We start from the raw sequence: 14,132 nt of genomic DNA, 5'->3' as shown, positions 1-14,132 counted from the left end.
GGAGTTTTGTTTGATGGTGGAAAATGTGGATCTGAACTTGAAAACCTGTCCACCTCCCAGTCTTGATGCTTATGAGGAGGACTTGATGTGGACCCTTCCCAGTGAGATTCACAGGAGGACTTCTTCTGCAGGAGGCAGAAGGCTGGGGGCCGTCATTCAGGTTTTCAGGCTTGATAGGATCGCCTCTCAAGTTTATTGAGTGGATGACCTCGTATTTTCCTGCCTACTGTCTTCTCATCTTCCTATTTATAGTCCTAATATAAACATTACTCTCTCTGGGAAGCCTTCTCTCACCAAGATCTAGTCCTGTGGACTCAAATAGCATGTTTTGTTTCTCTTATTGATGCTGCCAAAATCTTGACTTTCTCTGCCCTCTGAAGCCAAATTAAAAAAATATGGAGACAGAGTTTGGAGGAAATAGAAAGGTGGCTTAAAATCCTCAGCCAGCCTTGGGGAGAACACAGTAGGCTTCTGCCTCAAGAACTGTGTCATACCCCCACCCCATGAAGAATCTGGGGCAGAAAAGCAAATTTAGTTACAGGCTGCAGATTCAGTTCAGTTCAGTTCAGTCGCTCAGTCGTGTCCAGCTCTTGGCTGCAGATTAGGAACGGTTTAAATAAAAACTAGGTGCGACCAGGCCTGCTCCCTCTTCTCTTCTTTGTTTTCAGGAAAGAAAAGAAAAACTCATTCCTCTTCTTTTCCTTTTCACTGCAACACTATCATTGTAATATTTATTCCACTGTTTTAAGTATTTATCTGTCTCCTCTATATTTTACATTATGTTTCTGTCTATAAGATCTGTGAGGAAGGGACTATGTCTATAGTTTCTTTTTTTAGTAATTTTAATCTACTATTTAGCATAGTACTTGGTGCATCTAAGTTTCAGTAGATAGTTGTTGAATAAATTAATGTATGAATGAACAATGTAATGAATCACTGAGTAAAAAATGTATTAAAAAACTATAGATTATATGAAATAGTGTTTATAACTGTGCAAAATAGGATCAAAAGAGTTTAAAAGCTATCAGAAAGTTAGAAAAATCAAGTCACATAATTTTGTTTTTAATCTAATGAATAATTTTCCATTTATCTACCATAGACCTGAGTTGGTAGTTAAGAAGCTACGATACTATGCAAGATTTATAGTAGTTTGTCTTCTTCTCAACAAAATGGATGTTGTGAAGGATCTGGTAAAGGTAAATGTATTTTAATTAAAATCCTGATTTCTAGTTATTTGTTGGTAATTTTGTTTTTTAAAATAGATAAGGTTAAAATAATTTTGTTAATCTAAATTATTACAACTTTCAGAGCATGCCAACTTCTGACAAGGGTAATGATAAAAAATTTTTCCCAGTCTCTTCATGTTTCAAACATACTTACGAGAGATAATTGTATTAATTTCTTGCTTTTGTCCCCTCAGCTCATTTTATATTTCATCACTCATTTATGAGTGGTTGGCAAATGCAAACAAAAGTTAAAATATTTAGTTTAAGATAAAATAATTGAAAAATTAGGTTAAGAACCAGTACAGAATGTTTTATAAAGGTGTTGTATGAATGAGTTTTGGTTATTCCTTATTTTAGTATGTCTTCTTTATTCTGTCCTTCATTAATTCAGGTAATCAGAGTTAACTGCTTTCTAGATTCACTTAATATATGTAATTGTTCCTTGCTACATTCTGGTTACACTCTATTCAGTTAGTGATTTCAGTGGCATACATCTTGATTTTTTTGGTACTTAAGTATAACATGCTAGTTTTTTTTTTAATTGAAGTGCAGTTGATTTACAGTATTGTCTTATTTTCAGGTGTAAAGCAGAGGGATTCAGTATAACATGCTAGTGTTTTGGTTTTTTTTTAAATGAAGTATAGTTAATTTACTGTATTGTGTTAGCTTCAGGTATCTAGCAAAGTGATTCAGTATAACGTGCTAGTTTTGACAAACTTTCTTCCTCTATCCCCAGTTACTAATAGGACTGTTTCCAAAAGAAACAGTATGATATCAATCCAAAGAATTTATGTTCATTTTTTTAATGTTAAAAATTGGGGGGTTTACCTCTAAGAGTTTCTTTTTAATAAAGTCATTGCTGATTAGCACTGAGCAGTGTGTGTCACTGGGTCTCTATGAAGATCTTATTGATGTGTATCATTTTGGAATTTTTGATTTTGAAGCAATTTCATGTAATTTTCACTCTTTGTTTTGGTTGTAATTGGTACTGTATATTGATAATAATCAAACTTCTTAACTATAACAGTTTCCATCAGGATTATAGTACAATATAGCCATCTGTTTTAAGTTTTTTTTTCTGTAACCATTTTTCCTTTGTGATAACTGTGAAATCAGGAACTGTCAGATGAAATTGAAGATTATACTCACCGCTTTAATACTGAAGATCAAGTGGAATGGAACCTGGTACTTCAAGAAGTAGCAGCTTTCATTGAGGTCAGTTATTGACGAGAAAGTTTGTCATAATTATATAAGTAAATGCATATGTGGTGTACATGTTTATTATGTGTATATGTAAAAAAGAAGGAATAATTTCTTACATTGATGTTTTGTCTTGGCTATAAACCACTTACAGTTTTGCTTGTTCTCCAGGCGGACCCTGTAATGGTATTAAATGATGATAATACCATTGTTATCACATCTAATCGCCTTGCTGAAACAGGAGCCCCATTGCTGGAACAAGGCATGATTGTGGGACAGTTGTCTCTGGCTGATGCACTCATTATTGGTAATTGTAATAACCAGGTAAAGAATTGTGAAGGAATTACGCTTAAAATTCACCTTAAAAATTAGCACTTTGGATTGTTACAGAATTATGATTTCCTTGTAAATATCCTAACATCCATTCAATCCCTGGTTGGAGATCTTAATCCCAAAAGCCCACCCAAACCCTCCAAAAATTAAAACCTTGCCTACATAAAGTTCTACAGTAGTACTATTTAACATGAAAAAGGATACAGTTTTTTTGTTTGTTTGTTTTTGTTTTGTTGCCATGCCATGTGGCTTATGAGAATCTTAGTTCTCCAAATAATGACTGAAATCAGGGCCTTGGCTCTGAGAGCTCTGAGTCCTAAACATTGGACTGCCAGGGGATTTCCAGGATACAGACTTAAACATCATGTAGTACCAAAATGTAATAAAGTGATTTTAAAATGGGCCATGGTTGTACTTCAGCCTCACTGTTTTACCAACAGCCAGCATGTTTTATGGGATATAATATAGGTCTCTGTGTTTACATGATTGCTTTTTAAAAGAAAAAAAAAAAAAAACCTGCCTGTGGAGGGACTTCCCTGCTGGTCCAAGTGGTTAAGATCTGCACTTCCGCTTCAATACCTGGTTGGGAAAGATCCCTCATGCAGTGTGGTGTGCCAAAACAAAACAAAATAAAACAAAACTGGAAATTGATGGATTAATAGATAGGGCAAGATGTTACAAAGCAAATATAAAGAAATGTTAACGTTATAGAATCTGGCTATTGAGCATTTGGGTGTCACTGTATAATTTTTTTCAACTTTCTATCTTTTAAATTTTTTCATAATGAAATGCTGGAGAATAAAATATCCTGTGTCATCAGGTACATATGAAAGTCAAAAGTAACAATGTGATTGAGCACTTTAAGGTCTCTGTACTACATTAATGGTCAGACTTGTTTTCCTTGCAGGTTAAGTTCAGTGAACTAACTGTTGACATGTTCCGGATGTTACAAGCCCTGGAAAGGGAGCCAATGAATTTAGCTTCCCAGATGAATAAACCAGGAATGCAGGTGATTTTTCTCCCTACTTTTGCAGTTTGCTGCTTCTGCTCCTCATGAAATGCTATTATTCAGCAAATGCCACGAGTGTGAATAAAGAACTCTGATGAGACACAGGAGAGAAAGATAAGCATAATGACAGTCTTAAAAAAAGATATTTGATAAAGAGGATGGTAAAAATAGACATTGATAATCCATGCATCAAGTGTGTTTTGTATAGCCATTCCTCTGTATCCACGAGGCATTGGTTCTAGGAACCCTCTGGATACCAAAACTTTCAGATGTTTTAAGATGTTCAGATGTTCAAGCATATAAAGTTTTTGCATAATGTTTATATATAACCTATACACATCCTCCCATATTCGTTGAATCATCTCTAGATTACTTGTAACATCTAACAGAATGTAAATTACATGTAAATAGCTGTAAATACAATGTAAATGTTATGTATATAGTTGCTGGTGCACAGCAAATTTAAGTTTTGATTTTTGGAACTTCCTGGAAAATTGTTTTCAAATATTTTTGATCTGTGGTGGGGTGAATCCATGGATGCGGAACCTATGGATGCAGAGGACCAACTGTGTTTGCATTGTTTTCTGTGTGTAAATATAGGAATCAGCTGACAAGCCTACCAGGCGAGAAAACCCCCACAAGTATCTGCTCTACAAACCAACCTTCAGCCAACTATACACTTTCTTAGCAGCATCTTTTAAGGTATATATCATCCAGTACTTCTTACTATGTAAGGGGAAAATATGGCTTAAATGGAATCTGAGAGTCACTCTTCTCTTGAATATTTGAGTCAAGAATTTAGGAAAAATATGAAAATGAAAACTGCCTTTAGAATATCCTAATCATAGCTATTTTTGGAGTAGAAATTGCATATGACATCAGGAATGATCCCTACCATTAATTAATGAGAATATTGATTAATTATCATCCTACTTCATCTGCATTTTTCTTATTCGGCTGCTTTAGGCCTGACAGTCGATGCGGAACTGAAAAGCAGGAGCAGATTGTGTAGGTGTGTTCCAAATTCAGGCTACTCTGGGAAACATTTTGGTCATCTGAAAGAACCACGGAGTAGGGGATTCCTCTCAGTTTGTATAGAGAAAGGCACAGACAGAATCTTGTCTTTTAGACCTGTAGTCAAGATCTTTATGTCTCTGTTTTAAGTTTTTCAAACATTCTTTAAATGATGAGGTTTTTGAAGCAGAGAATATCTTCAAAACTTTGGGCTGTAGTTGTAGATTAATAATGAATCTCTGCTTTGTAGACAGTTGCAAGTTGGAAATAACAAGAATGATTTTTCTCTTGAAGAAGACCATAATATGTTAAATTAGGTCCTCGTTTTCCCCACAGCTTGATTATGTGTTTATTTTTGGCTGTGCTGTGTCTTTGTTGTTGCACGGACTTTTCTCCACTTGCAGTGAGCAGGGGCTTCTGTGTAGTTGTGGTGCCTGGACTTCTCATTGCGGTGACCTTTCTTCTCGCGGAGCACAGGCTCTAGAGGGCACGGGCCCAGTAGTTATGGTTAGAGGGACAAGTGGCGTTCAGCCACCCGAGATTGAGCAATAACAGGTCTGTGATGCCCTTAGATGTCCGGGGCTGCACGCGCGCTACACTGACTGGCTCAGCGTGTGCCTACCCTACGCCGGCAGGCGCGGGTAACCCGTTGAACCCCATTCGTGATGGGGATCGGGGATTGCAATTATTCCCCATGAACGAGGAATTCCCAGTAAGTGCGGGTCATAAGCTTGCGTTGATTAAGTCCCTGCCCTTTGTACACACCGCCCGTCGCTACTACCGATTGGATGGTTTAGTAAGCTCCCGGACTTAGTTGCACTTGGAATCTTCCCAAACCAGGGATCAAACCCGTGTCTCTTGCATTGACAGGTGGATTCTTTACCTGTGAGCCTCTAGGGAAGCCCTCCTCACAACTTTAAAATGTCACGAACTTTCAATGAAACTGTTGTTTTCTCTTTGTTGTTTTGTATGTGTGATTTCTTTCATTTCAGGAGCTGCCTGCCAATAGCGTGCTTCTGATTTACCTGTCAGCCACTGGCGTTTTCCCCACAGGTCGTTCTGATAGTGAAGGTACAATAAAGGAATGCTCCCTGTTGTGAGCAGGGCTTGAATTCTCTTTATTTTCTACAAGGTGATGGCCCATAGCCCACGAACCGTCTCACGCTTTCTAGAGAGGCTCCTAAATTTGAAACTTGGTCTGTTTGCTGAATTGGCAGTCTTATAGATACCTATTTTATTTGCTGAAGTCTTATACAGTGAAGTAAAAAAAAATCAGTAAATTCACATACTGCATACATACATCGCTAACAAATTTGCTAAAAGCAAACATATATATATATATTATACAGGGACTAACCAATTACTGCTTCACATCATTGAATTTTTATGAGCCTTTTGTGCGTTAGAGAATCTGGTCAGCGGCTTCACTGTGGCTGAAAGTCTTGTAGAAATCAGTGCACTTTTGTAACTGTGAAAGTTCAAGTCCTTGACACGATTTTGTTTTGTGTCCTTTCTTTGGTCTTACCAATTCAATCTGTAGAATATTGGGATGCTATTTCAGAATAAAACCGTGAAATGGTCCAGAACATATGAGTTTAGAATATATGAAATTGGTCGAAAATGATGAGTAACTTGAAAGTAAACAAGGCGGTTAAATCTTTATCTGGACAGAAATTCTTTTCTGAACATCCTTAGCATTTTCCTCCTCATTTGTTTGTTGAAATTTGCATTCCTTTATACAATGCATGTCCCTGCCATCTTCCTTGCATGACCTACAGATCCTCTTAAAGTGTTAAAATGAAAACAAAACAAAATAAATCTCAGTCTTTTCACTGTGGTAGTTTTTTAAGGGATAAAGCATAACATTAATATTAAAAGCATTGCAAAATCATGAAATAATTTTTTGGTAATAAAGTTAGTGATTTTGTTTGTAAATAATTATTTCCATGTCTTATAACATGCTATTAAATCAAATATTCTGCACCCCCACCTAACATGTTGATATCTCTTGTTTTACTTTTTTCAAAGTACAGTAGGTACTAACGGAATGGGCCTTTGAGAGAGACTATTTCTCACATCTCATAGTTGCTGTTCCATTTACACAAGAGTTTGACTAACTGATAGTGCCAGTGGGAAAAGGCTAATTCCCGAACTGGAATTGCAGTAGTTGATAAAATAGTCATGATAATGGAGTTTTCCCCTACACTGATATTTGGCAGTTCTTTTCTTACATGAAGTTTTTGTCAATGAGAATTTTCAAGTCCTATTCAAAGATTTCCCTACGTTTTACAATTAGTGACTCACTTAAATTTAAGAAATCATTGAACCTGGCTCTCCCACATTGCAGGCAGTCTTTACTGTCTGAGCCACCGGGGAAGCCCTGCAGTTACATTTAAAAAAACCATTAGGGCTTCTTTCTGCAGCTCTCTTATCTACATAATTTTATTTGTTGAACTTGAGATTTGGATTTTGCTTGAAATGAAAAGATCATTTTGAACATCCCAGATCTCCATCCCCCCCTTTTTTTTTATACCCCAGAATAATGGGATACAGTAGATTTTTGTTTTGTTTCTCATTATTATCTGAAGAACAAATGACAATGATCTTTTAAAATGCTGAAACAGGCAACATGCTGAAATATTGAAATTCTGTGTTAAACTGAAGTGTTAAATTTTAAGTTAATAAAAATGTTTTTTTAATTATCTTCCACTTGTATCAGTGAGAGATTCACCCGGTACCTTTGTACCTTTGTATATCATATTAATGTTACTCTCCAACTGAAGTCTAGGATTCTTCCCTTCTGTTTTTATAGGTCCTTATGATTTTGGAGGGGTACTTACTAATAGTAACCGAGATATTATAAATGGAGATGCCATCCACAAACGAAATCAGTCCCACAAAGAAATGCATTGGTATGTATTCTGGTGTCTTTCCCTATTATAAAAATTAAAGTTATACCTTATAATATGTTAAGTGAAGTGGGGACTGTTTTATAGTACTAGAAATGTCCCCTCAGACAACTGTTCATAACACTTATATGGATTCCAGCAATATTTCAGGCTCTGACTATCTTAGGCATTTAGAATTGTTGGCTTATATTTAAAAAAATTTTTATTGAGTATCTGTTATATGTCAGGCACCATTAAGTCACTGGAGATCTGCTCATTCAAGTTGGAGGAGGTAATAAATGTATATAAATAATAACTCAGGACATGATGCATGTTAATATCAACATAAACATTTTAATATAAGGTTCTATTGGTATAATACAGCAAAACTGAAGTTAGCTGTATGATTTCAGGTAAATTTCATCCATGAAAGTTTACTTAACACATTCACTGCTTGTTCTGTTATTGGCTGTAGGATTTCTCTAGCTGAGAGATAGCAATTTTATTATAGAGGAAACTGGACTTGCTTGAAACTGCATTTCTAATAACACTTTACATAAAAACAGAGCTCCTCAAATTAAAGAGTGGCTAAGGAAGGGTAGAGAAGGAAATGTTTCAATTATTATACGTGTAATAGTGAAAGATTCCCCAAGCCATATGTTGGTGCTATAGTTGACCTTACTTGTAAGTGATTTATATTAGAAAAACCTGTATTTGAGATATATTGGGGTTTGATGATACTTCTCATTGACACATCATTTTGTATATTTACATTTACATTAATATTTATACACATACATGCATTGTCCACTAACCCTGGGAAAGAGCATGCACACCAATATTGTGATCTTAAGAAGTGACCCTCAAATGCATGTCACTGGACTTTGGGTCTAGTAGTTCTTCCGTGGACCAGTGAATCTGTATCTATAACAAGCACCCCAGCTGATTCCAATGCAAATGTCCAGAGGAAATGCAGGCAATAATAAGAGGGGAGCCCTCACTTACCGTCTGCAAAATTGAGATATAGCTAAAAATAGCAGTCCCCAACCTTTTCGGCACTAGGGACAGGTTTTATGGAAGACAGTTGTTCCACGGTGCGGGGTGGAGGAGATGGTTTTTGGATGATTCAAGTGTATTACTTGCATTGTGCACTTTATTTCTATTATTATTATATCAACTCCAACTCAGATCATTAGGCATTAGATCCCAGAGTTTGGGGACCCATGGCTTAAAACATTAAAAATATTAAAATTGGATATGGATTTTGAAAGACTCATTGAAATAGAAATTTGGTTGTGTTATTGCATTTTCTCTTCAGTACCTGTTCTTAAGAGGAACTTTTTAAAATACTAGATAAGTTCCTAAATGCTGACTTCTGAGATTTTCATGTGTGTTTAATCCATCTTTAAATATATAGATTTCTCTTTAGCTTGAATATTCTCTTTTAAAAATATTTATTTATTATTCATTTGGCTGTGTCAGATCTTTGTTGCAGCATGCAGAAGCTTTCATTGTGAGATGTAGGCGTCTCTCTGGTTATGGCTTGTGGGCTCTAGCGGGCAGGCTCAGTGGTTGTAGCACAACCGTGGCATGTGGGATCTTAGTTCTCTGACCAGGGGTCAAAGCCACGTCCTCTGCATTGGAAGGTGGATTCTTAACCACTGGACCAGCAGGGAAGTCCCTAGCTTGAATATTCTTGAATAATAATTATGTCTTTTTTTTTTTCTCCCAAATAAAACTGCTCACTTGTCTACCCCAATAAATACAGACTTTTTTGGTCTTCTACTTAATTAACTTTTGTTTTTCTCTCAGTGCTGTGATGAAAAAGAGATGTGAGTAGACCAAACTGAAGAATAAGATATCTGAGGCTCGGCTGATAGAGTTATACAGTCATTCATTGTTACCATCGTTGTTGTTTTCCCAGCCTCCATCCTGGAGATCTCTACCCCTTCACAAGGAAGCCGCTGTTCATCATTGTGGATTCGTCCAACAGTGTTGCTTACAAGGTAAGTTCCGCACACTCCATCGCACGTTAGACGCTACAGCACCACCCCGAGGTAACCAACCTGAACATGTGCCTTTTTATTTTGCTTTATTTTATTTAATTTTACACAATTTGTATTTAGTCTTTCTTTTCTTTTGAGGTTGTGCATGCTAGTCAGGATCTGGTGCTATGACTAGAAACAAGAAGAAAACGCATGAATGGACACTCAGTGGAAAATAATAAATCCTCCTGCAGGAAAAAAATATTCAAGATTTCCAAGATCTCTGGTGGGAGGTTTATTTTTGTTATATAACGCAGAATAATTTTCTTTTATAGAGGTGGAACTATATGGGCAAATTTTCTTTTCCAGTTTTCATACCTTTTCCCCTCTACACACTGAGCTACTATATTTTAAGTGAAATTTCTATCCCATGTTATGTAGTTACAGTCATTGACTATCTACACAAATTGTTTTAGATGCACTTAATTTTTTTTTTTTTAATTAGTGACAGTAAGTGAAAAATGATGACCCTGGATTCTGAAATAAGTAGCAGGGACCGAATGTGAAAATTTCCTTGTTTTGTATTTTGCTCTTGAAACAGGTTTTCAATGGCTATGTAAAGAATGGCAGCAGCAAGACCCTTTAAAGTTGGATGTTATAATTCAAACTATAGTAATTTACAGGAAAATGAAAACAAGAGTTTTTGGAATCCTTTGTATGTAGTTGGAATATTTCATTAGTGGTCAGTATGCTCAGAAATATGCTAGAAACACTGATCTGCCAATTAAAGTTATTTCTTTTGTAGGTGTTCATATAAATAAATGGAGAAGCAAACATTAATAGGTTTATATGAGAAAAGCAATAGAAATGTCTGCTAGCAAAGAAAGCTGACCCCATTTATATGTTTTCCATCTAATTTTCATGCTTAGTTTCACTTTTTTAAGTCTGAATTTCAGGAGCATCCAATCCACCCTAAATTGTTCAGCATGTTTCCTGCTACCCATTTTGTCCAGTTTAACATTATAGCTTTTGATTTTTAGGAAAATTAGCTATGTACTTTCTTAAATCGTGTGTGTGCTGTTGTAATTTTTTTATCCTTTTGAGAGAGTGGTAAACTGCTGAAGGAAAAGGTTTATTCGCTACCCCAATTAAACATATAAGCCAGAGGAGTCCAGGAATTTTGTTTCTTCACAGTGTTCAAAAAAAGTGTTCTGTGTCTTTGTCAATGAAAAGGAGTCATTTGCTTCAGTTTAATGATGTAACAGAGTGTGTTGATGCACCAGATCAAGTGAATTGCTTACTATGATCTAGTGTGCATTTAAAGTATTTTAGCAGTCTGTTAATTTCTACTTAATTTAATTGGACATTATTTGATACCATCTTTTAAATCTCAAGAATATCATTCATGTTATATACTTGTTCTTTCCAGTGTCATTTGGATGTAGAATGAGTATTGGATGTTGATTGTTAAAAAACACCACTGTGCATAATTGGAATTATATATCATGATATAATTCTAGATTTCTATATCCTGAGCCCCAGGATAACCTTGGAATAATGGAAAGATTTTTATGTTTGTTTGGTGTTGATGGCACAGGCACTATTACTCCTCTAAAAAATTAAATTATCAAGAACAAACTGATCATTAGAAATGAAATGGGGAGCCCATATGCAGTGGGCAAATCAGAGGCTTAACCAATGAACTGCCAGGAAAGTCCTGTACAATGGTTTTTTAACAGCTAAGCCACACAGTAAAGTTTTTCTTTCCTGTGCAACTTTCTACTTTGCCTGGAGCAAATAATATTATCTTTGCTCCTTGTTTGTTTTTTTTTTCCCCCTGAACTTATCACAGATTCAACCCCAAGCTCCTCACCAGTCCTCTAATCTTTCCGGTTGTTCAGATATACCATTTTATCTCTGGGACAAATTATCTCCCAGAGCCTCTGGACTAGTGCCATCTACACATACTACACAGCTCTCATCCCAGAATCTCTTTTTATTATTATTCTGGGAATTCTCTCTCTCTCTTTTATATTGGATCCCCTGTTTCCTGAATCCCCTGTCTTCCTCTTGGACACTCTGTTACTGTCTCATTTGGTTTATTCTTTCATTTTGGTGCAGCATCTCTAGCAAAATCGAGCCTTCTGGGAAAGGATGAATATGAGATGAAACAATCGAAGTCTCACACTTCTGCAAATGTCTTTGATTAACCCTCACACCTGAACGATGGTTTTGGTGTCAGAAGTTATTTCCCTTCAGAATTTGGGAAACATTGTTGCATTGCTTTCTATCTTCAGTATTTCTAGTATTTCTTACTTTTTTTTTTTCCCTAGTATTTCTTAAGAAGTACAAAACATTCTAATTCTGGATCTTTCATATGACCTTTGTTCAGTCCCTGGAAATGTATAGTCTCATCTTTGTCACTAGTGTTTTCAACTTCTTAACAGAGTGCCCTGGTCTGGCTTTACTTTTAACTATGGTACTTGGCCTGTACTTCATACATGTACTTTCAGTCTGGAAACTGCCCATTTTCTTGAATTTTTTCAGTGATTTCCTCCCCTCTGTTTTCTTCTTTTGAGAATTTTTGTCATTCAAGTATTGGACCTTCTGGTCTAGTCCTCAGATTTTTTTTGCCTTTTATTTTCCATCTTCTAGTCTTTTGCTCATTAGGAAATTCCTTTGCCTTTATCTTCTAAACCTTTTATTGAGCTTTTCATTTGTTTTCTGGATGTTTCTTTCATAAAGACATGGATGGGTGTGTATAAGACATATGTACGTGCACATATGTAATTGGTTTTTATCCTGGTTGAAATATGCTGTCTTTCCTTTGAGAATGTCAAGGATCATTTTAAAACTTCTCTCTGCATGGTATCTCTCTCCTCTATTATGATTTGCTTCTAGTGCTTTTCCTGCATGTTTCATTTTAGAGACTCATAATTTTTGCTTTTCTGATCAGATTTAATAATGGAAGCTAGCACAATGGTTGGAATCTCTGGGGTTGTAGGCAGGATTGTCACAGTGAGCTTCTCAGTGTGACAGTCTGGCTCAGGAGCCATGGACCAGTACCTCCTGTCAGATCAGCAGCAGCATTCAAGTTAGAAATAAAGTTCACATAAATGTAATGCTCTTAAGTTATCCCGAAACCATCCCTGCACCCCCAGTCTTCCACGAAATCAGTCCCTGGTGTCAAAAAGGTTGGGGACCGCTGATCTAGCTGGGCCTTTTCGTTGAGTCATTTCGGGTGTCAGAATCTTTAGGTCTTTCTTCATGGTCTGGTCATACTCATTGGAGCAGACTCAACTGTTCTGCCCAGAATGTAAAGATCAATTAGCATTATGCTCTGTTCTCCTTGAAGTCTGTGTGAGTTTATATTAATATCTGCTTATACGTGTATCTTTACATACCCAAGTGCCTCATGCTTAAAAAATTCTTAATAAATATATGTTGAATGATTATATGAAGATAGGCACCATTATCCTTATTTTATAGTTGAGGAAACTGCCCATGGAGCTTAAATATCTCGCCTGATTGATTCCAGCAGTCTTTCTCATTTCAGTGCTCAAGCTGTTTCTACATTTAGAAAGAGAGACGCTTTTCATGCTAGTCTGAGCCTCGTTTCAGAGGAGAGGATTGAAACGCAAGATCTCTTAACAGAATAAGTATATCCCACACGTTAACTCTCAAATTTCCATCAGGGTCTAGGCCTCATCTGCAGTGATGTAGTACTAGTGGGGTTAAAAAAAAACAATAACTACTATGATTTTGGCCAACACTTCTTTCAGTTCTACTCCCCCGCCTCCCCCCACCCCCCGCCTTTGGAAGAAGAAAATCCTTTGAGTATTTAATTATTTATGACAGAGCTGGATGCCTGCCAGTGAACATGACTTATACATTTGTCAAAACAGTCATATTTATCTCAGCAGTTTTTGTCCTAAAGTGCTTGGCTGATGTCTGTACGTTGCTGTGGTCTATGAAGGCATACACACAAAATTACCTAAGAGTTCTTCTGACAGTCAGCCTCACTCACTCCATTTCCTCCATGCTACTTTGAAAGACCATCTCTTCATTTGTGTTGTTGTGTGGTTATCTAGGTTTTGTTTCTTTTATATTTAACCTTTTGGGAGTTGCTGGACTTCTTGAATTTGTAGGTTAGAGTTTTTCATCACTGCTGGAAAATTCTTAGCCGCTATCTCTTCAGACCTTGGCCATGCTCCAGCTCCTCTCTCATCTCTTTCTGGACCTCTGATTCTTTAATTCATACATCATTCTCACTGTGTCATCCATGTCTCTTGACCTCTCTTCTCTATTTTCCATCTTTTCATTTCTCTGGCTGAAACTTGGATGATTTCTTTCAGTTTAGCTTTCAGTTCACAAATTCCTTTTTTTTCAGCTGTGACTAACTTGGATATTAAACTAATTTATTGAGTTTTATATTAGCTGTGGTATTTTTCATTTCAGAAAGTTTTATTTGGTTCTT

The 14,132-nt window shown here is 36.3% G+C and overlaps 1 protein-coding gene across 5 annotated transcripts in view; it reads left to right on the top strand.

Annotated features, from left to right (window-relative positions):
• SCAI (suppressor of cancer cell invasion) overlaps nt 1-14,132 on the top strand; it is a 125,147-nt gene that overhangs the window by 80,651 nt on the left and 30,364 nt on the right. For 4 of the 5 annotated variants that reach the window (XR_011482757.1, XM_070452794.1, XM_020874267.2 and 1 more), the window contains 8 exons: nt 1,100-1,196; nt 2,343-2,441; nt 2,598-2,750; nt 3,667-3,768; nt 4,369-4,470; nt 5,775-5,853; nt 7,595-7,694; nt 9,595-9,676. Coding sequence is in view for 4 of the 5 variants with exons in the window: in XM_070452794.1 (XP_070308895.1) it covers nt 1,100-1,196; nt 2,343-2,441; nt 2,598-2,750; nt 3,667-3,768; nt 4,369-4,470; nt 5,775-5,853; nt 7,595-7,694; nt 9,595-9,676 (814 nt within the window). In the remaining variant the exon portion in view is untranslated. The remainder of the gene's footprint in view (nt 1-1,099; nt 1,197-2,342; nt 2,442-2,597; nt 2,751-3,666; nt 3,769-4,368; nt 4,471-5,774; nt 5,854-7,594; nt 7,695-9,594; nt 9,677-14,132) is intronic. The other variant, XM_020874274.2, reaches the window with a different exon arrangement.

Source organism: Odocoileus virginianus, chromosome 2, assembly GCF_023699985.2.
Source record: "Odocoileus virginianus isolate 20LAN1187 ecotype Illinois chromosome 2, Ovbor_1.2, whole genome shotgun sequence".
Classification (NCBI taxonomy): Eukaryota; Metazoa; Chordata; class Mammalia; order Artiodactyla; family Cervidae; genus Odocoileus; species Odocoileus virginianus.
This window is presented reverse-complemented; position numbering and strand designations above follow the sequence as displayed.